Source organism: Lithobates pipiens, unplaced genomic scaffold (genome assembly GCF_037356315.1).
Source record: "Lithobates pipiens isolate NorthernLeopardFrog02 unplaced genomic scaffold, aLitPip1_a1.2 Scaffold_18, whole genome shotgun sequence".
Lineage (NCBI taxonomy): Eukaryota > Metazoa > Chordata > Amphibia > Anura > Ranidae > Lithobates > Lithobates pipiens.
Window position 1 is genome coordinate 79728052 of NW_027507758.1, and position 24010 is coordinate 79752061.

The window sequence follows — 24010 nt, forward strand, 5'->3', positions numbered from 1 at the left end:
CAGGCCTGATCCCTGCGATCGCTAACAGTTTTTTTTGGTAGCATTTTATATTTAATCCGGAAGGCAGTGCTTGGTTTTCGGGGTCCCGCACGTGGCTAGGCTCCCTAAAAAGTCCCCCACATGTGGTATCCCCGTACTCGGGAGAAGCAGCAGAATTTATTTTAGGGTGTAATTTGACTTATGCCCATAGCATGTGTGAGCAATATATCATTTAGTGACAACTTTGTGCAAAAAAAAAAAAAATTGTAAAATTCCTGCAACTTGTGGCAAAATATAAAATATTTCATGGACTCAACATGCCTCTCAGTAAATAGCTTGGGGTGTCTACTTTCCAAAATGGGGTCATTTGGGGGGGGGGGGTTGTGTTATTTTGGCAGAATATATTTTGGGGTGCAATTCCACATATAACTATGGCATGTGTGAGCAATATATCATTTAGTGACAACTTTTTGTAAACTTTTTTTTTTTTTTTTGTGTCATTATTCAATCACTTGGGACAAAAAAAAAAAATATTCAATGGGCTCAACATGCCTCTCCACAACTTCCTTGGGGTGTCTACTTTCCAAAATGGGGTCATTTGGGGGGGTTTTGTGTTATTTTGGCATTTTATGGCCTTCGAAACTGTGATAGGTAGTGAGGAGTGAAATCAAAAATTTGCACCCTTAGAAATCCTGAAGGCAGTGATTGGTTTTCGGGGTGCCGTACGCAGCTAGACTCCCAAAAAGTCCCACATATGTGATATCCCCATACTCAGGAGAAGCAGCAGAATATATTTTGGGGTGCAATTCCACATATAACTATGGCATGTGTGAGCAATATATCATTTAGTGACAACTTTTTGTAAACTTTTTTTTTTTTTTTGTCATTATCCAATCACTTGGGACAAAAAAATAAAAATTCAATGGGCTCAACATGCCTCTCCACAACTTCCTTGGGGTGTCTACTTTCCAAAATGGGGTCATTTGGGGGGGGGGGGGGTTGTACTGCCCTGCCATTTTAGCACCTCAAGAAATGAGATAGGCAGTCATAAATTAAAAGCTGTGTAAATTCCAGAAAATGTACTCTAGTTTGTAGACGCTATAACTTTTGCGCAAACCAATAAATATAAGCTTATTGACATTTTTTTTACTAAAGACATGTGGCTGAATAAATTTTGCCCTAAATGTTTGACTAAAATTGAGTTTATTCGATTTTTCTTATAACAAAAAGTAGAAAATATCATTTTTTCTCAAAATTTTCGGTCTTTTTCCATTTATATCGCAAAAAATAAAAATCGCAGAGACAATCAAATACCATCAAAAGAAAGCTCTATTTGTGGGAAGAAAAGGACGCAAATTTCGTTTGGGTACAACATTGCATGACCGCGCAATTACCAGTTAAAGCAGTGCAGTGCGAAATTGTAAAAAGACCTATGGTCCTTAGGCTGTTTATTAGTCCGGGGCTGAAGTGGTTAAGGAAACAGAAGTGACACTGGCAGAGGCAGAATATGTTAGGGACCCCAACAGGGAAAGGTTACTGACTCTACAGACCAGAACCAGGGAGTACAAGACAGTTCTTACAGACTGTACTACCAAACTTAACCTTGTGCAACGTAGGCGTATTTTTGAATATGGCGACAAGAATGGCAGGCTTCTGGCATACTTGGCATGGCTAGAATATGTACCAGTCTATATTAAATCAGTATATGGAAGTATGTGACTCAGCCGATATCTTGAAAGTGTTTGCTCAATACTATAAGGAACTGTATATATCTTGTGCTCCTATGGGGATGGATGAATTAGAAACATACATGGCAGATATAGACCAACTAAGTTGTCAGAGGAGGACAGTAATGCTTTGGAAACAGGCATCACGGTGGAGGAGGTGGAGAAGGCGGTTGCCTCTTTTCCCCCTAGAAAATCTGCTGGTTTAGATTGCCGCCCCTTGGAATGGTACAACACTTTTGGGGGTGTGTTGGCCCCCCGTCTTCTGAAAGTATTCAATGCAGCCAGGTCGGACGGTAGACTTTCCCCCTCAATGAGGGAGGCTTTGGTTGTCCTGATCCCTAAAGGGGGAAAGGACCCTCGAGAATGTCATTCCTATCGTCTGATCTCGCTGATGAATGTTGACACAAAAATTCTGGCAAAAATACTGCCAGGAAGGCTACAATCAGTCATCCTAAAATTAGTGGATGCTCATCAAACTGGTTTTATCCAAGGTAGATGTGCTCAGATGAACATTAGGATACTCTTTGTAATCCTCCAAACCACTCATGACAACTCTGGCTAGAATAGTGGCTTCCTTGGATACAAAAAAGGCATTCGACTCTATTGAGTGGCCTTTTCTGTTCCACCTTCTGGAGTCTTACGGATTTGGCCCTGTCTTTATCTCTTGGGTGTGGATTCTGTATACAGATCAGTTAGTTAGACTGAGGGTTAATGGCATGGTCTCAGATGCATTTCCTATATTTCGGGGCACCAGGGCAGGGGTGCCCACTTTCACCCCTCCTGTTTGCCCTGGCTATAGAGCCTCTAGCGGTTAGGTTGAGGACAACTTGAGATCTGATGGGACTGCGACTTAGGGAATTTGAGGAGAGAGTGTTGTTATATGCAGATGATCTGCTTGTTTTCGATTGATTTCGGAGTTTGGGGATTACTCCGGATTTCAAATTAATTGGAATAAATACTCCCTCTTCCCTATTGATGAAGCTGTGGCAGTCCCGTCGGATTGCACCATTCCTCTGTCCACGTCTTTTAGGTACTTGGGGGTGGAGGTACAACTCCCCATATCTAAATTCCTGCAAACAAGCCTGCCACCGGTAACAGCAAACTTTAGAGAGAAGGCGCAGAGGTGGCAGAATTTGCTGATTACATTGATGGGACGGATAAATCTCTTTAAGATGATTTTTCTTCCTAAGTTCCTGTACATTCTCTCGAACTCGCCAGTCTTTGTAACGCTAAAATTTTTTAAGCAACTTGACTCCATCATTGTTGGTTTTCTGTGGGGCTCCAGGGCGCCCAGGGTATCATTGGCAGTCCTAAAGCTGCGAGTTAGGATGGGTGGAATGGCCCTTTCTGATTTGAGGTCCTACTTTATGGCCTCTCAGCTTATTTTTTTGCATTGGCGACTTTATCCACCAACACCCAATGCTACTACCCTGTTGGAGGCAGCAGTTGCCACCTCACAGAAAACCCTACAAAACATGCTATATAGGAGGGGGATCCCAGAGAGGAGGATGGGTACGGTCATGTGTAAACCCACAGATCCCGGTTCTTCCAGGGGAGTAGAGACAGATCGTGTGTTCACACTATGTATGAACACCGATCTTTCTCTCCTTCTAGACAGTTCCACCCCCCCCTACAGTTAGAACATAGGGAACACAGTTAACCCCTTGATCTCCCCTAGTGTTAACCCCTTCCCTGCCAGTGACATTTATAAAGTAATCTGTACATTTTTATAGCACTGATGGATGTATAATTGTCAATGGTCCCAAAAATGTGTCAAAAGGGTCCAATTTATCCAGCGCAATATCGCAGTCCTGATAAAAATCTCTGATCGCCGCCAATATTAGTAAATAAAATTATAAAAATGCCATAAATCTATCCTCTATTTTGTAGATGCTATAACTTTTGCGCAAACCAATCAATATATGCTTATTGTTATTTTTTTTTTACCCAAAATATATAGACAAATACATATCGGCCAAAACTGTGGAAAAAATTATTTTTTGGGATAAAAAATGTGGGATATTTATTACAGGAAAAACTAAAAGATATTGTGTTTTTTTTTAATTGTCGCTCTTCTTTTGTTTATAGCACAGAAAAAAAGAAAAAAAAAAAAAAGGACATACATTTTGCTTGGGTACAGTGTCGCACGACCGCACAATTGTCAGTTAAAACGACGCAGTGCTGTATCGCAAAAAATGGCCTGGTCATTGAGCAGCCAAATCTTCCGGGGCTGAAGTGGTTAAGGGGCTACTGTTAGCTGTTGATCACCTGTTAAAAACAATCACATGATTGCGCAATCCGATTGGTCATGTAGCTCTGGCTTTACAGGTTCCATTTACAGCATCCCCTAAACTATGAAGACATTTTGCTTTTAGCTGGGGAGTATATTATAACTCTTTCAGTTTAATTTGTATTTGCTGCACTAGACTGTGATCTCATTATTTCCTGGTGTAGATTTAGAGGTCTGATATGGGAACTTTCCAATTGCTACAATAAATCTCTGTTTACCTCAATCTGCGACTGAGCCCCATCATGTATTACCGTGAACAGGAATCTCAATAATTACCCAGCACTGACATATATTATCCAGAACTTGTTACTGTTGTTTAATGGAGAAAAGGTCCCGCCACGCAGTCAAGAAATAATGTTTGTCAGTCAATTAGGCAGTCACTGGCCTCTAAGGAAGTGAAAGTAATATATGAAACTGGTCAATTTTTTTCTAATGTTTTTATAGGATATATTGTATTATACCCACTTCAGCTCCAGAAGGTTTTACCCCCTTAATGACCAGGCCATTTTTTTGTGATACGGCACTGAGTAGCCTTAACTGACAATTGCGCGGTTGTACGCTGCTGTACCCAAATAAAATTGATATCCTTTTTCTCCCACAAATAGAGATTTCTTTTGGTGGTATTTGATCACCTCTGCGTTTTGTTTTTTTTTGTTTGTTTTTTGACTATAAACAAAAAAAGAACGACAATTTAAAAGATATATATTTTTACTTTCTGCTATAGAACATATCCAATTAAAAAAAATAAAAAATTCACATTTCTTCCTCAATTTAGGTCAATATGTATTCTGCTACATGTTTCTGGTAAAAAAAAAAATCCCAATAAGCTTGTACTGATTGGTTTGCACAAATGTCATTTTTTAAAATGTATTTATTTTTCACTTGTAATGGCGGTGATCAGCGATTTATAACAGGACTGCGACATTGCAGTGGACAGATCAGACACCTAGCTGAGACTTTTTTGGGAACCAGTGACATTATGACAGTGATCAGTGCTATAAATATGCATTGACAATGTATAAATGACACTGACAGGGAAGGGGTTAACATAAGGGGCAATCAAAGGGTTAACTGTGTTCCCTCAGTGTGTTTCTAACTGTGTAAGGGGATGGGCTCACTGCAAGGACACTCGGATCCCTGTTCCTGATTAGCAGTAAGGATGAGCTCAGTTCGCAACTCCACGTGCCCGCACCTGCCAGGAAGCTGACACTCTGCAGCCCTAATCACAGGCAGTGAGACATTTCCCAATCCACAGCTGCACAGATCAGGAAATGTCTCACTACCTGTTATTAGCGCTGCGGAGCATTGGCTCCCTGGCTGCCACGTGGCGTTGCGTACAGGCCTAAGCTCATCCTTAATTAGCAGGAACACTAGATCAGAGTGTTTTGGCTAAGATCAAGTGTAGTATCTGTTCTTATCAGTTACCAGTAGGTGGCGCTTGCTTCCGTCCCTGTTCTACGGCGAGGTGGAGCAGGGGTGGCGGTTGCTATGCAAAGCCTGCTGGTGTAAAGGTGACCCAGAGTGGTTCGTAGCCAAAAGGGAAGCCTTCTGATGGGGATGGAGAACCACTGGTCGGCGCCAGGGGAGGGGACCCTGGCCTTCTTGCTTGGATTGTGGCAGCTTTAGCTCCGGTCAGTTTTTCGGGAGGGAACGTTTGTTCCCCTTTCTCCCACCGGGGGAACGGCCTGTACTTCCCGAATGTAATTAGGTAGGAGTGATGGGAGCGAGGATGTGACCTGATGGTAAAGGGTCTCACTAAGCTCCTCGATCTCCATGCCTTTCTAGCTGGGGTGGGGGCTGTCATGGTCTGGGCTGGGGGTCAGGGATGCTTCTGTTGAAAAGCCCATGGTGATGTGCCCCTGGAGTGGCAGTCCAGGGGTGCCTTATGTTCACTGTGCTTGCACTTTGATATTTGGCACCTTGGTCACGTCACCATACAACACGCTTTTTTACACCTGCCTCTAGGGCCTGGCCTTTTGGCTAGGACCAGAGGAATTTTTGATTCCTGGCTGGACGGTCTGGTCATTGTATTGCACAATGGTCACACTTTCACTCTCCTCTTCACTATCCCTTTCCTCACTTTTTATTTATTTTATTTGTGTGTGTGAGTCACGTTTGTCACTTTCACGTTTTGATGAGTAGGGTGTCGTTCCTCGGACCTATCCTGAAAGTCTTGTGGGAGGGTGGACATAGGCCTTCTGGCTTGGTTTGCCCTCTATTGGGAGGCCTACCCTCGGGGAAGCCCCATAGTACCTAGTACCTAGGAGGTTCTGTTTCGGCAGACCTCCCGGGGAAAGGAGGTCGTCCGGCTTCGGCTGGATGACCACTAGATGAGTCTGGTACCTCAGTCCCTGTCTGGAGCCTAACACCCCGGGGGATCAGGGTATGGTCCTTCCTAGGGAGGACATCAGATACCCGTCTGCACTTTTTAGTGTGTCACTCTTTATGTGTGTGCACTTTTTTTATGCACCGGGTGGAAGTTTTTTGGGTGTGTTTTGCATGCCATGGGCTTTTTCAATCGAAAAAAAGAGTGTCCATGCCTGACAGCACAGCAGTCTGCTTGTTATATATACAGACCGCCGTTCTGTCTCTGCAGGGAGCGATCGTGAGTGGCCAGCGGAAATCGTGTCCACCTTGCCCATTGATTGGCTCCCCATGTGGCTAATAGCGCCGCCTTTCCGCAGTATATGTACGGTAGGTGGTCGGGAAGTGGTTAAACTTTATTTAATAAGGTTGTGAAATATTTTAAAGTTATTGCAAAGTGTCCTACAGGTGGTATGACTGTTAAAAATGGAGTTCAGTACATTCTTAAAGTGGAATTAAACTGTGTCTGAGGATCACAAATTTAAAATGCTATTTAGTTCATGTTTAATGTTTAAAGCAAACTCACCCATCCATTTATGCCTCCATGCTGTATTTTGTTGAGAAATCTGAAAGCTGAAGTAGCGCGATATCAAAGCCAGTGTTAAAGATTTAGCAAACCGCTGTTAGCTTTTTTTTCATAATCTGAAAGGTAATGTCATTATGTGCTAGTATGCATCGTATACTAGCACCAGTGGCAGCTGGTGCTCAAAACTTTTGGGGGGGGGGGCGCAAACAAACTGAAAAGTTCTGAAAAACCCCCGTCAATTGCAGCCTCACTATGCCATCAATCGCAGCCACTATGCCCATCAAACGCAGCCACTGTACCCATCAAACGCAGCCACTGTGCACTACAACGCAGCCACTGTGCCATCAAAATGCCCAGAAATTTCCACAATTGTATCATCAAACACAGCCCCTGTGCCCATGAAACCTAGCCACTGTGCTGTATCAAATGCTGCCACTGTGCCCCATCAAATGCTGCCACTGTGCCCCATCAAATACAGCTACTGTGCACATCTTATGCAGTCACTGTGTCCATCTTATGCAGCCACTGTGCCCCATCAAATGCAGCCACTGTGCAGCATCCAATTCAGCCACTGTGCCCATCAAATGCAGCCTTACTGTGGCCATCAAATGCAGCTTCACTGTGCCAATCAAATGCAGCCTCACTGTGCCCCATCAAATTCAGCCTCACTGTGCCCCATCAAATGCAGCCTCACTGTGCCCCATCAGATTCTCCCACTGTGCCCTATCAAATGCCGCCCCCTAACTGCTGTCTGTACTTACCCTGTCTCGGTGGCAGTGGGACAGCTCCTCGATGTCTTCTCCAGTCATCTCTTCCCATCCTCTGCTATGATTGGATGCCTGATAGGCATCCAATCACAGCGCCTGTCATTTCAGGTGATGGGTAACAGATCCGAGCACCTGATTGGCGGAGAGGCGGTTTAGTGTTAGGAAAGCGAATAGTCATTCGCTTTTCTAACACAGCTGAGTGACCTGCAAGCTCCCAGCATGGCGCTCGCAGGTCACCTTTTTTGACGCCTATTAGAGCCTATGGCTCTAATCAGGTGCTTAAAAAAAACTGCCACTGTAATTCAGGCGCCTTGCACCCAAAAAGGGGCCGGTGCCTGAATAAGGGGTGGCAGCAGTGGCCAGAGATAGATTAATGCAATGCATGAATCTATCTATTAGTGCTAGAGGGGCAGCTGGAGAGACAGGGCAGCGCTTGTGCATCCTGCCACTGACTAGCACAGTATGTGAAACTTACCTGAAAATGAAGCCTTCCAGCGCAGTGCTGTCCTCGCTGCAGGTGCTCCCATCTTCACCCAGTGTTCTTTCTGGGTTCGTAGGCTCTGGCTGTGTGAATGGCTGGAGCTGCGATTACGTCACATGTGCACAGGAGCCACCGTTTATGGCAGACGACTCTCAGAGCACAGATGATGTCATATACAGTAAATACCTCCTAAACGGTGCAAGTTTAGGAGATATTTACAGTACCTATCGGTAAGCCTTATTGTATAGTGCCTTGAAAACGTTTTCATAACCCTTGACATTTTCCACATTTTGTCATGTTACAAAAAAAAACATAAATGTATTCTATTAGAATTGTATGTGATAGAACAACAAAAAGTGGCACATAATGGTTTTCAATTATTTTTACAAATAAATATCTGAAAAGTGTGGTGTGCATTTGTATTCAGCCCCCCTACTTTGTAGAACCACCTTTCACTGCAATTACAGCTGCAAGTCTTTTTGGGGATGTCTCTACCAGCTTTGCACATCTAGCTCAAGCTCTGTCAGATTGGATTCAGAGCGGCTGTGAACAGCAATTTTCAAGTCTTGCCACAGATTCTCAATTGGATTTAGGTCTGGACTCTGACTGGGCCATTCTAACACATAAATATGCTTTGATCTAATCCATTCCATTGTAGCTCTGGCTGTATGTTTAGAGTCATTGTCCTGCTGGAAGATGAACCTCTGTCCCATTCTCAAGTCTTTTGCAGACTCTAACAGGTTTTCTCCTAATGCCCCGTACACACATCAGAAAAAAAACATGGATTTTGTTGTCGGAAAATCCTATTGTGTGTACAGGGCATAAGTTTGCCCTGTATTTGGCTTCATCCATCTTCCCATTAACTCTGACCAGCTTTCCCTTTGTTTTTAGGCCAAAAAAAATTATTTTGGTCTCATCTGACCAGGGCACCTTCTTTCACATGTTTGCTGTGTCCCCCACATGGCTTCTTGCAAACTGCAACTGAAACTTCTTATGGCTTTCTTTAACCACTGCAGTCCTGGAAAATTTGGCTGCTCAAGGACCAGGTCATTGTTTGCGATACAGCACTTTGTCGCATTAACTGACAATTGCGCGGTCGTGTGATACTGTACCCACAAATAGAGCTTTCTTTAGGTTTGATCACCTTTGCTGTTTTCATTGTTTGTGCTAGAAACAAAAGAAGAGCAACAATTTTGAAAAAAATTCAATATCTTTTGCCTTTTTCTATAATAAATATCCCAAATTAAAAAAAAATAATAATAATTTTTTCCTCGGTTTAGGCCAATATGTATTCTTCTACATATTTTTGGTAAAAAAAATCGCAATAAGCGTGTATTGATTGGTTTGCGTAAAAGTTATAGCGTCTACAAAATAGGGAATAGATTTATGGCATTTTTATTATTATTTTATTTTACTAGTAGTGGTGGTGATCTGTGATTTTTATTGACACATTTATGGGACCATTAACAATTATACAGCGATCAGTGCTATAAAAATGCACTGATTACCGTATAAATGTCACTGACAGGGAAGGAGTTAACACTAGGGGGCGATCAAGGGGTTAACTGGGTTCCCTAGTGTGTGTTCTAACTGTGGGGGGGGGGGGGGGGTAGGACTGAATAGGGAAGGAGAGAGATTGGTGTTCATACCTGAGAGAACCGGGATCTGTGTGTTTACACACACAGTTCCCGGTTCTCGCTCTGTCACGAGCGATCGCGGGGGCCCAGTGGTCATCGCGCCCACCAGGCACTCACATCAGCTCCTGCATAGCGCCGCGGGTTCATGTGCTCCTCCGGCGGCGCCTGTGCCCCCTAGAGGTCAAAAGGCAAACCAGAACCTCATCCCCTGTGAGCTGGTCTGTTAGGGTCTGAACCTCAGTCTGGGCATCTTGCATGTCTCTGCAATGGGCGTCCTCAACCCGCAGAATAAGGGCCTCTATGTCCACTTTGGTGGGTAAGGCCTGCAGTAGGGTCTGAAGGTCTGCCTTTTCTGCCTGGGCCGGCGTGTGGCTAGGACCCAATGGAGAGACTATTCTGCCTGTAACTAGTGCCAAAGGAACCTCAGAAAAAGTGTCCGAGTCCATAGAGGAGGCTGGGGAAGTTGGAGGCACATGTGAGGAGGAGGTCTCTGCCATGCGTCCTCTGGTGGTTGCCATCTTGGGTCCGGAACTAAGGTTAATTGTGCCTGTGAAAAAATTAGGAATCTCCGCTCTGGAGGTGTCCGTCTTGGGTGGGTCACGATGGTCTTTGATTTACGCTTCTTTCCGGATGGCATACCGCTGTATATAGGTATTATATACGGTCAAGTGCTGGAGTAACACTGGGAGCGCAGGTGTAGCACATATTCACCCAGCCATGTCCAGACCATGCCCCCTTCATCACAACTTTATCCCTGACCTGTCTGGTGTGTTCCTTGACCTTCATGATGCTGTTTGTTCACTAAGGTCCTTTAGCAAAGCTCTGGGGGGTTCACAAAACAGTTGTATTTATACTGAGAATAAATGACACACAGGTGGACTCTATTTACTAATTAGGTGACTTCTGAAATGAATGAATGAATGAATGAAATCAATTGGTTCCACTAGATTTTAGGGTGCTGAGTACAAATGCATGCCACACTTTTCAGATATTTATTTGTGAAAACAATTGACAACCATTTATCATTTTCCTTCCACTTCACAATTATGTGCCACATAAAATAACAATAAAATACATTTATTATTTTTGGTTGTAACGTGACAAAATGTGGAAAATTTCAAGGGGTAATAATACTTTTTCAAGGCACTGTAGGATTACCTATAGGTAAAAGTCAGAGAAGGGAGTTTACTCCCACTTTAAGAATGATTTGATTTTCTAATCGTTTCAAACCCTAGCAATGAGAAAGTTAAAAAAAAAGAGTGGAAATATTTTCTTGAACAACCAAATTTCAGTGAATGTGATTTTCATTTAGGAAATTCCATTCATTCCCAAATTGAATGTTAAACGCAAACAATTTTTGAATGACATTCATCATGTTATCAAATGTACTTTGATAACTTCGATGTTCATTTGAAATTTTTGGTATTGTATGATGAGCTTAGGTATTTCTAAAGCCAAGCACAAATAAAGAGGACAGATTTACCAGGCAGGGACACACACAGCAATAAAAACATGACACAGGTTCTAATCCTCCCCCAATCTATCAAAAACAAAGTGTTTGATTCCACATGTTGCTTTCACGTACACTATATGGTCAACAGTTTGCAGACACATGACCATCACATCTCCATTACCTTGTCACATCTCATGGCCTTGTAATGTCACATGCCTGACGAAGGGGTCCTGCATGGCTCCAAAACATTTCACTATGTCCTCTGTGCAGGGCCGTCTTTTATATTGATTGGACCCTGGGAAAACATTTTCTTGGGCCCCCCACCATGCAATTTCGCTCTTCACCTGCTCTAAAAACATACAATAAATAGCAGCTAGACTCAATCTGTTTACTGAATCAGATAAGGCAGTGATTGTGATTGGTCTCCAGAGGTTACAGTGTATCATTACCGCTCACTGACTGACTGCTAGAGGTTACAACACACATTATGGCTCACTGATTTTTTTTATAGAGGTTACAGCACATGACTTCTGCTTGTTGATTTGTTGCTAGAGATTACTGTATATCAATACTGCTCACTGATTGGTTGCAAGAGGTTACTGGACATCCTTACCACTCACTAATTGGTTGATAGTGGCTACTGCACATTATTACTGCTCACTGATTGGTTGCTAGAGGTCACTGCATATCCTTACCACTCAATGATTGGTTGCAAGAGGTTAGTGCATATCATTACTGCTCACTGATTTGTTGCTAAATTTTGTAGCACATCATCTCCTAACTGACTGCACAACATGGACTGGAGAGGTGAGGGGGCCCATCAATAGACAGAAAACTCTTAGGGTTCCTAGGACTCCTGGGATCAGTAGCAATGCTGGGGGGGGGGTGATCATTGGCAATGCTGGGGGGTTGATAGGATCAGTGGCAGTGGTGGGGGGTGGGATTAGTTACGAGGCAGTACACTGTGGCAAATTCTGAATTATGTAGAGCAAAGCTGGAAATCTTTGGCAAGTATATAGTGAGGGATTCTACACTGACCACCAATGTAATGGGGAATTTACAATGACCACCAATGTGAGGGGGAATTTACACTGACCACCAATATAAGGGGGGGGGTTTGCACTGATTACCATGTAATGGGGGACTTTACACTACTCACCAATATAAAGAGGGATTTCTACACGGACATCAATGCAATAGGTGCATTTACACAAACCACCAGTGTAAGAGGGAATATACAATGACCGCCATGTAAGACGACACTTCTACACCGACTCCCAATGTTAGGGGGGATTTACACTGACCACCAATGTAAAGGGGGATTTACACTAACCACCAGTGTAAGGGCAATTCTGCACTTACCACCAATGTAAAGAGTAATGTACACTGATCACCAATGTAATGAAAAATTTACACTGACAACCAATGTAATGGGGGATTTTACATCAACAACCAATAAAGGGGGATTTCTACACTGGCCACCAATGTAAGGGGAGATTTACACTCCTCACCAATTTAAAGGGGGTCTCTACATGGACCACCAATGTATGGGGGGATTCAAAGCTGACCACAAATGCAAGTTTGGATTATTGTACCGATTACCAATATAAAGTGGAGTTGTAACCAATGTAATGATGCAACCAATGTAATGATGATTTACACTGACCAGTAATGTAATATGAGCATTTAAAGTAACCACCAATGTAATGAGAAGATTTACACTGACCACCAATGTAACTGAGACATTTAGCCTATGTTCGCATTAATGTTTGTCTGGGACGCATGCAAAATCGCTTTCCTGACACCACAGAAACATACTGCCGTTTAGTAGATACACAGAATTGCTACTAATTGTTAATGACATCCTAACGCATGATAGGTGCTGAGAGGTGCATATTCACATGCATCAAAATTCATGGTGCTGTGGCACTATGTTATTTAAAAAATGGGTTCCACCTCCAATTTGCTTACCCTTGCAGAACAGGCTGATGTTAGGTTTAATGACCACAGTTGTAGGCAAAACTTTCCAGCATGCCCCCTTACATCACCAGTGGGCAGCAAGTGTCCTAGATGACTGACAGGAGGGAGTGGGCACAGCTGAGCCCTTCCTGTGCCAAGGGGAAGTGATGTCACCAGCCCAGGCACTGAAGGAGGCAGACTAAGAGGGACCCCCTAGCAACAGGCATTTAGAGGTGAGTTAAAAAAAATTCCAAATGTTTTTTATTTTTATTTATTTTTTTAGGAATTTTAATGATTTTTTATTTTCCTGTGGAACACCACTTTAAGGTTACTTTGTGGTATAAGCCAAGGAAGCTATTAAAACTTTGTAGTGTAATAATACTTGTACTAAACAAAAAAGCTGTACATACAACATCAGGATACACAATTCATAGCATGCAAAGTATAACAAAATACCCGTCAAAGTGCAAACTATCTACCCTTCCCAACAAATAAGCATATACAATGTATGGAATTAGCATAAGTATAGTAATCAGCTACTTAACTTGGATCCTTCTTTATGATGGAATCTTCAAATCTTCTCATTGCTTCTTGCTCAGAGTCCAGGACAAAACATCTGTTTCCTCCAAAGTGTCAAAACAACTCTTACCTCTCTCAGTCTTCCAGAACAACTCCGTCTTCATCTCACACCCCCCCCCCCATTTCTTGCTACATCATATTTTGTAAGGAGCTTCACAAACTAACTGAACGGGTTCGTTAGCGAATCAATAGGGGAGGCTTAGCATTTAAAACAGTACATGGTCTCAAAAAGCTAACTATTCACAAATCTAAGCTATGAAAATCACCAAAAATAGCCAAGCAGCACAGTACCCAAGTTGATCAATCGATCAACTTTGGTACAACCAGCCTGTCGGATTTTACACGCAATTATTGCTTGCGACTGTTATAGCTGCTAGCCCTGATCACTGTGCTCTTCCGGAACGAATGGCTCCCCCCCGCCAGAAGAACGCAATGGCTGTGCAAGAGGGATGTTGATGGGGGAAACAAAGTGATTTTCTTTCCTGCAGCCAAAGAAATATGCTCTATCTATGGCTGGCCTTAGGCTGGCTTTATGGTAACTAGAGGCAGATCGTTACACTTAGTTCTTTCAGCAAGTGCATGGTCTTTCGCAGTATTAGCAAACAAAAGCAGATAGGAATCTTGTTTCTCAAAATTCTTGCACTGCACCTTGCTGGCCTGAAAGGGATTGTATTTAAACAACAAAACAATAGTTTTACTTTAATAAGCCTTGTTAGCAGTAACTCAGAATTGGTGGAGTAAAACTGCTCTTGTAAAATATCTCTAGGTCTGTTTTTTATGAACTTTCTTATTTTATACACTTTCTTATTTCTCCACAGAGGGAACGACTTCGAAATATTGAGAGAATCTGCTTCCTCTTGAGAAAGGTGGGTATATACAGGGCCATCATTAGAAATCATGAAGCCCTGTACAGCTTATTTGAAGTGCGGAAGCACCTCCCTGCACAGTTTGTATTTATTTTAGGTCAGTCTTTTATATGGTTCCTTTTTACATAGTTGGTAAGGTTAAAGTGATTGTAAAGTCTTGTTTAAATAAAAAAAATAACAACCATGTTATACTTACCTCTTTGCTACTCCTGACCCTTCCCTGCTGTTGAGTGCCCCCTCAGCCAGCAGCTTTCTATGTGGGCACACAAGCTCAGTCAGAGCTCCGTGCAACCATCCAGATACACAGCCCGACCTGGCCCTGCCCCCTTTTTCCCCTGATTGGCTGACTGACTTTGAATGACAGCCGCGGGAGCCAATGCACTGCTGCTGTGTCTCAGCCAATCAGGAGGAGTGTCTCGGACATTCGTGGAAATCGCTGTAGAGAGAAGGAGCTCAGGTAGGTAATTAGGGGGGTGTAGGGGAGGGTGCTACACACAGAAGGTTTTTTTATCTTCGTGCATAGAATGCATTAAGATAAAAGGAAACCTTCTGCCTTTACAACTCTTTTAAATATACAGATACATCCATACAATTTCCATATCCCTGTAAATTATGATCCCTGAGGAACACATCTAATAATTTTATGAATTTATCTACACTCTCTGACATGACTAATCGTGTAAGGGATTTCTGCATCTTTACCACCTTAACAGTACATGACGCATTTTCATAGTTTCTCATTCAACTTAATTTTGTGGCCATATGTCTTCTTCAGCGACATTAAAAGATAATTTCACTTTAAAAAAAAAAAAAAATGCACATTTTTTGCAGATAAAGCCGCAAAGGCTGCCGGACCTTGTAGCTTTGCATTCACAGGGGGAGGGGGGGTTGCAGGGGCCGGTCCGTTTGTAACTAGTTACATGTTACACCCTGAATATGGGTGTAACATGTTAGGAAAGGTGAACCCTTTTTCTTCCAATACTGAAGTCATTGAAAGATTTGAATATTGTAATTACAATGCCTTGTAAAAGTATTCATACCCCTTGAAAATTTATTTTATTGTTATTTTATGTGCTAGACCAACACAAAGTGGCACATAATTGTGAAGTGTGAGGAAAATAATAAATGGTTTTTAACATTTTTTTTTAAAAATAAATATGTGAACAGTGCGGCATACATTTGTATTCAGCCCCCCTGAGTGAATACTTTGTAGAACCACCTTTCACTGCAATTACAGCTGCAAGTCTTTTTGGGGATGTCTCTACCAGCTTTGCACATCTAGAGAGTGACATTTTTCCTCATTCCTCTTTGCAAAATAGCTCAAGCTCTATCAGATTGGATAGAGACCGTCTGTGAACAGCAATTTTCAATGTAATTGAAAATTCGAAATTGGATTTAGGTCTGGACTTTGACTGGGCTATTCTAACAAATGAATATGCTTTGATCGAAACCATTCCATTGTAGCTCTGCCTATATGTTTAGGGTTGTTGTCCTGCTGGAAGGTGAACCTCCACCCCAGTCTCAAGTCTTTTGCAGACTCTATTGCTCTATGCACACGGTCAGATTTTACGACGGAAACTGTTCGATGGGAGCTTTTTGTCAGAAATTCTGACCGCGTGTGGGCACCATCGGACATTTTACATTGGAATTTCCGAAACACAAAATTTCAGATCTGAATCTCAAATTTTCCGACAACAAAATCCGTTGTACATAATTCCGAAGCACAAAGTTCTATGCATGCTCGGAATCAAGCAGAAGAGCCGCACTGGCTATTGAACTTGACAACATTGTGTGACCGTGTGTATGCAAGACAAGTTTGAGCTGACATCCATCTGAAAAAATCCCATGGATTTTCTTGTCGGAATGTCCAATTTCGTGTACGCTGCATAACGGGTTTTCTTCTGATTGCCTTGTATTTGGCTCCATCCATCTTTCCATCAACTCTGACCAGCTTTCCTGTCCCTGCTGAATAAAAGCATCCTCACCATTTTTATTGGTGGGGATGGTATGTTCAGGCTGATGTGCAGTGTTAGTTTTTCGCCTTACATATCGTTTTGCTTTTAGGCCAAAAAATGTAATTTTAGTCCCATCTGACCAGAGCACGTTCTTCCACATGTTTGCTGTGTATTTATTTGCAAAAACATTTTTGAAAAGTATTTATCATTTTCCTTCCACTTCACAATTATTTGCCACTTTGTGTTGGTCAATCACATAAAATCCCAATAAAATATATTTACCTTTTTGGTTGCAACATGACAAAATGTGGAAAATTTTAAGAGGTATGAATAGTTTTTCAAGGCACTGTATAATCACTCTTATAGTGGATGTAAACCCTCACATATACCCAGTGAATTTAACAGATTCAGATGATAAACAGGGATGAAACAAATCTCCCGACATTGGTTTTAAATGTATATCTGCTGTCTTCAGCTTTAAGTGCACAACGTGTTCTAGATTTTTCTCTTCTTGTTCAGCACTGGGAGTGGATTATTGGCATACAGCCAAGACAGTTGATTGGAGGAAAGGCACACACCCCTACTACACATAGGCTAAGAAAGAAAAGAATGTGCAAAGCTCTGCTCTGACAAGTCAAGCTGTCTGCTAATCTATTTATAGCAACCTCCCACAACACAAATTTCAGGCCTCATTTTATCTCCTGTGTCGGAAAACTTGTCATAAGTTATTAGGCTAACAGAGCTACGGAGCAGGAGAAAGCCATGGGACTCAGTGCTTTGGCGAGAGATTAAAAAACACTGCAGATATATATGCCCAGCTCATATTTCATGAATCGGATTTACATCCACTTTAAGCTCTTCTTCTCCAGGGAGAGCAAGTTTAATTTTGTCTGTATATTAAAAAACAAATGCAAAAATGTCTTTGAAGCACAATGAGCCACTCAAACTTCTTTAGGCACATATTAAACCTTCAACTGCTCCTAGAGCTTATTTCCACGTTCGCTATGTATTTTATTGTGGGCGCATTTGCATTCTTAAAAAATCCCGCTTGCTGCATTTTTGGTGCATGTCCCATAGTAATGGATGTCACCACATGTAAAAAGATTCTGAAATGTACTGTTCATGTGTTATCCATGCCTTGGAGCGGTGTAAAATATACCCCACCCCTAGAAAAATGCACACAGAAAATATTGTAAAACTTATAAAAGTTCCATGCCACGACCATTTAAAGTGCCCACTGCCCACTCTCCCTGCTGGATATTTATTACAGTTTATATTACAAAAAATACAGCAAGAGTGGGAACAGATCTAGGAAGACAGGGTCAAAGCCAGAAACCATTGTGAGGAAACCCTGAAAATGGGAGTTCCTAAAAGCTATAGCAAGCATTTGGCAATATCACTGCTTCAGTCAGCTGGCTCTTCAATTCTATTCCACCCCAGTTTTACAGAATACTTATCCAAAGGACAACTTTCCACATGTTGCAGAGAGACTGTAAGGTGAGGTTCACAGGCCAACACAACCTAACTGAGGAAGAGAGTGGTAAATAAATGAGTCCAGGTTAAAATCTATGCTAAAGGTTCCCTGCAATGTCACCCCCTACATCAGGGCATCAAATCATCATGAAGTTATGGATTCAGTTGGCAGGAGCGTACAGGATAAACTCATCCTGTAAACTCAATTAAATCCATAACTTTTATGTACTCCTTTTATATATATCTAAAAAGAGATACCGGCGCACAGATATAATATACTAATTGAGTTTGCTGCACTCAAAATAACCCCTTTGTGGGTGGGTTATGAAACGATTTTATATATCATATAAGTGGACTGCGCCAACCTTACAAGGAAATTAATTATATATAGTATGTATACTTCACCACTAATATAAAATACCATGCCTCAACACCCCATCTAAATCCAGCCAACCAGTTTGCACTGATTGCAATAAACCTTTAAACCATACCCATTGTGCCAAATGTTGTATGATCAATACCTAAAAAAATTATTTATATTGTATTCAAAAGCCCAAAAAAAAAAAAAATATATATATATATACATGTATGTGTTTTAAAAAACTTTGCCCTTCTAATACAAATATTAGTGAAGATAAATCCCTCTTTATGAAAACCCAAAACACAATTTATAAACAGAAGGCTAAAGCAATAAATAAAGTGCATGATCCAATAATATCAATCCAACAAGAAAAAAAGGAAAAAAAAAATCATAAATGTATAGTCCCAGTTGTATAGCCTCATTGAGTGATCACCAAACTCCTGTTTCATGCAACAAAACTTCGCCCTTGTGTGCCACCATCACCTTGTAGATTGGCCACTTACCAGATACAGGTGAATGCTCGCCTTTGGTTCATTAAACGGATAATCACTCCTCACAACAGGTCAGTCTGCCTAGTGCTTGGCTAGTCCTCATAGAAAATAAATAGCCATCATGGTGTAGTAATTCCCAATTATTTTATTTAAGAACGCAAAAAAATGATTGCACTCACATTTTAGGGTGCCAGTATGCCGGCACCAAGCTTATCCAGCCCTGTGAATGGGGTCTGGTTAGCCGGCGTGTGTTCCCCTTTGATTTCTCGTGCTGCGTGCGCTCCAAGCCTCACTTACGTGCGGAAAGCATTCACGTCACAAAGTCCCAGCAGCTTCTACGCGTTTCGCAAGGTTTGATTGCGTCATCAGGAACCTTTTATATCCCTAGTCCAGATTTGATTCACTTTGACAATTTCAAGTCCTAATGTAGGGGGTACCTTAGAACCACTCAAAACATTTTACATGATTATTGGATTTTTTGAACACAAAGTTATATTCATAACTTGATTGCCTGTTTGGTTCTCTTTTCTTCCTACATCCCATACTCTAATTCAGGACCAATCAGGGACTGTTTTGTGCCTAAGAGATGTACTATTCTTATCTTTGAATCTGAAGATCTGGATCTAACCTTCATAAGCAGTTAATTCCTTAGAATCCAGTTTGTTAAGTAAATTTGGACCATCACGAAGTTATCCCAAACTATAGGTACCCTGGCATGGGTGTGCAGCCCATTGTATTAGGGTGTGCACCCCTGAACACAAACACACATATATCAGTGTATATCAGCAGAGCAGTGGAAGGTGTTAGTAGAGTAAAGATTGGTGTCAGTAGGGCATTGGACGGTGTCTGTAGTTTTTATTTATATTTTTTTTACAATATTATTTTTTATTACTTTTTTACAGTTTTTTTAGGAGCCCTGTTATGAGGCTTTGGTTAAATATCAGGAGTCTACACAGACTCCTAATGTCTCACTTTTGAGACAGAGAAAGAAACTGAGGACAGAGATTCCCCAGTCCTTTTCTCTGCAGTCTGCAGTAAACATAGTTTACTATGATTCAGTTAAGAATGAAGACAGGAGCAAACGGTACAGATCACTCGTGGTGTTTATTGAAGAAAAGGAAGGGGACAGTTAATGAAATATTTATCAACCTCTTCCCTGCTCCTGAGAGGAGGGAATCTGGCAGCACTGCAGGGGGGAGACAGGAAGTAGGGGAAATCTGCACTGCACAGGGTGATTAGGGTGTGCCCAGTCACATCTTGCACTTCCTGTGTGAACGCCTGGTTGCTTATGGTATATACGAGGCCGTAAGGTAACCAGCCTCTGGGACTTTTAACGGTATCAAACTAAGCACATCTAACACATTCCATAATAGAAATGTACAAAATTCATTTTATTTTAAACAAAAAATGTATTAAAAACATACACCAAAGGACATATTAAAACATCCAAACATCTGATTAGTGTATTTATACAGACATATGTATGTTAAGATGCTACCACTCTCAACATGTTTCACTCAGATTAGAGCTTCCTCAGGAGTTGTGTGGTGCAGCTTGTTTGTATGCTGAAGTTACAAAGCTAATAAGAAAAAAACATCAAATTAGGTGCAGTTTACAAAGAGAAAAAAATCATAGAAATAATGTGGATAGGTAAAAAAATGAACAGAAGAACACAATTGTAAATACAAGGACAAGAAAGACGACATGAACCAGGATACCATAAAAAATGTCTCACCACAGTACTGACTGTCCAATAGTAATAAAAACATAAGTAATCTCCAAAATATCAAAATGAAGAAAGAAAAGGAGGTCGTCCTTTGGCTGAGATTTCAACCCTCCTTTTCTTTCTTCATTTTGATATTTTGGAGATTACTTATGTTTTTATTACTATTGGACAGTCAGTATAAATACACTAATCAGATGTTTGGATGTTTTAATATGTCCTTTGGTGTATGTTTTTAATACATGTTTTGTTTAAACTAAAATGAATTTTGTACATTTCTATTATGGAATGTGTTAGATCTGCTTAATTTGATACTGTTAAAAGTACCTTACAGCCTCGTCTGTGCCCCTTTTCTCTGCTATGTATATTTTATATGGGATGTTGTTATCTTTAGTTTGACATTTTCATCTTGGGCTTCTTTTGCTTATGGTATGTATTAGAGAGAGACAACATGCTACAAATAAACACCTACTGTATAATAATTTCTAAAATCAAATGTTCATTATTGCCTCCCAGTAAATAGAGGGTATTTTGACCACATGCACTTAGGTTGAGCATAGGTGAAAGGTGGGGCAGTGACTACGCAATACAGAAATAATTTCAGTCCTTGTGGTCACCCTCTCTGGGCCAAAGCACTCATATGACCAGGTGGCACTGAGAGGACAAAACTCTCAGTGTACAGGAAAACAAGGATTTCAAGCAGCCAGTTGTTTTCGATAGCTTCTTCTTCAAAAAAGTTACATTTTATTTTTCATGTGGAGTGCCCCTTTTTAATTTTTTACATAAGCAGAACAAAACAGTAGAAATAGATTTTATTGTGTTCATCAATTACATCTGCGAAGTACAAAGTGTCCTCCGAGAGCTTCTGTATTTAAAAAGCCACGAGGACCCAAAGCAATCTTGCATATTCTATCATTCATAACAATAGGGCACAGTAGGAGAGCCGCACGCGGGGCTTCCAGCTGAGGACTCCACCATGGAAACAATGGCTGGAAATTATCCCAGAAAACCCGATTTCCTCCTTGTTACTGTAATGAGAACCTAGGCAAATTTAGAAAACGCTGAGTGCTGCCTGTGCCACAGCTATATTTCAATTTTAAGTAGACGGCGTGTTCAGAATCATGCAAAAAAGAAAGGCTTTTAGGTATTAAAGAGCACCAGAGGGTTAGTAGTAAACACTCTGGGGCTCATTTATCAAAGCAAATGAACAAGAACAGGTACAACTCACTATGGTACACTTGCATTGCGGGCTCACATATGTGCACAGATGGTTGCTCATGTAGTGATTGCAAACCGTGAACCTATTCAGCTGATTGCACACTGATGTTTTGCTGTGAAAGCGCACAGCAGCATTGTCATCTTTTAGATAAGGTAGTGTTAAATGAAAATGGACCTTTAAATGGATTTTAAAAGAGAAGTATGTGAATCCATTTTTTTTTTAAATTCATACTTACCTAGCTGGATGTAGTATCAGTCCGATGCTTCATCTGTCCCCCGCCGGCTCTAATACTGAGAACCGAGTGATCGAACACCGCGATGGCTTGGTTCTCACTGCTCCCTGAACATCTCCCCCCCCCCACACACACACTCACTGGAGCACTGGGCTGTGGAGGGGACAGGAGCAGCCGACTCAGGATCTCAGCTGCTTGCCGGTGCCGTTCCAGGCACCAGGCATGTGGGCAGATCCCGACTTTATTGTCTGCTGAGAAGGGATCACAGGAGTCCAAAACAATCTGAACTCCTGTGATCCACAGGAAGTACAGCCAAACAAGCTCTGGCTGTACTTCTCCTTTAAGACCCCTTTCACACCGCGCCGCTTTACCGTCATTTTAGCGGCGCTATTTGGCTGTTTTAACCCCCACTAGTGGCTGAAAAGGGGTAAAATCGCAGAGCTGCCCCATTGATTTCAATGGGGAGCAGTGGTGAGTTTACCGCTCCTTCACCGCTCCAATGAAGCTGCTGGCAGGACTTTTTCTGATACCCTGACAGCGCACAAATCCAGTGTGAAAGCAAGGGCTTTCACACTGGAGTAAATGGAGCCTCTTTTTTCAGGCGCTATTTTTAGTGCTGTAGCGCCTGAAAAACTGGCAGTGTGAAAGGGGTCTAAGTAAGAGGCAAGCAAATTAAATCTCAGCTGCAGCTATCACTTTTTAAGCAGTTACAGCAGTTACAGCAACAATTTTTTTTATTACTTTTCTGGAAATGGGGTTTAACCGAATGACAGCCACAGCACAGATGTGAATTCCTGGGAGGTCGTCATATGACGGCCTTCCCTTGTGCATGCTCCCTGCAGGATGCACGGGGAGCGTGCTGTGATCACCGAGTCACTGAGACTCGGGTGATCACCGATCTGAGTAAGGGGCCCTTCCCGGCCCCTTACCATGTGATCAGCTGTCAGCCAATGACAGCTGATCATATGATCAAAACAAAAGCTTGTGATCTTTTTTTTTTCTTCTCACACAGCGGAGGAGAAAAAAAAAAGCAGATCACGGCTCACCTTAAAGGGACATCGGTCCCAAAACGGAAGAGGCAATTATGCCTCATAATTGCCACCTATCAATGCCCACAAGTGCCACCTATCAATGCCCACAAGTGCCACCTATCAATGCCCACCAGTGGTGCCAAACAGTGCCACATAGAAGTGCTGCCTATAAGTGTAACCGATCAGTGCCCATCACTGCCACCTATCGGTGCCCATCACTGCCGCCTCATCAGTGTACATCAATGATGGACAAAAATTACCCGTTTTAAAATGTATTTAATTCAGGATTTTTACCTTTTTGTAACAAAAAATAAAAATCACACAGGTGATCAAATACCACCAAAAGAAAGCTCTATTTAGGGGGAAAAAATGATAAAAATTTCATTTGGGTACAGTGTTGTAGAACCGCGCAATTGTCATTCAAAGTGCATCAGCACTGAAAGCTGAAAATTGGTCTGGATAGGAGGGGGGTTTAAGTGCCAGGTAAGCAAGTGGTTAAAGGCTAATCATCAGTGCAATCTTTTGGAGGCACCTGTGGGAAAATAATAATAAATGCACATTTTTTTCCCTTTAAAAATATGTGCATTTATTATTCTTTCCTTAAAAACAGATGAATTATAGCTAACCATTGTAAGCACCCTCAGCAGTATTACATGGTTTGTCTCAACATCTGTAACTGCTGCTTTTGTTTAAAACCTTTGCCAAAATGCATTTAAATACATGGTGAGGGCAAAATTAAAGTGGGGTACCCCCTAAAAAAAAAAAATTAAAAGTCAGCAGCTACAAATACTGCAGCTGCTGGCTTTTAATAATCGGACACTTACCTGCCCCAGGGTCCAGCGATGCGGGGGAACGAAGCCCCCCCTCGCTCCCCGCTCCGCTCGCGGCGCCGTCATG

At 41.8% G+C, this 24010-nt stretch overlaps 1 protein-coding gene across 2 annotated transcripts in view; it reads left to right on the plus strand.

Moving 5' to 3' along the window:
• CNIH3 (cornichon family AMPA receptor auxiliary protein 3) overlaps positions 1–24010 on the plus strand; it is a 279433-nt gene that overhangs the window by 193474 nt on the left and 61949 nt on the right. For both annotated transcript variants that reach the window (XM_077485829.1, XM_077485828.1), the window contains one exon: positions 14581–14628. In XM_077485829.1, coding sequence (XP_077341955.1) covers positions 14581–14628 — 48 coding nt within the window. The remainder of the gene's footprint in view (positions 1–14580; positions 14629–24010) is intronic.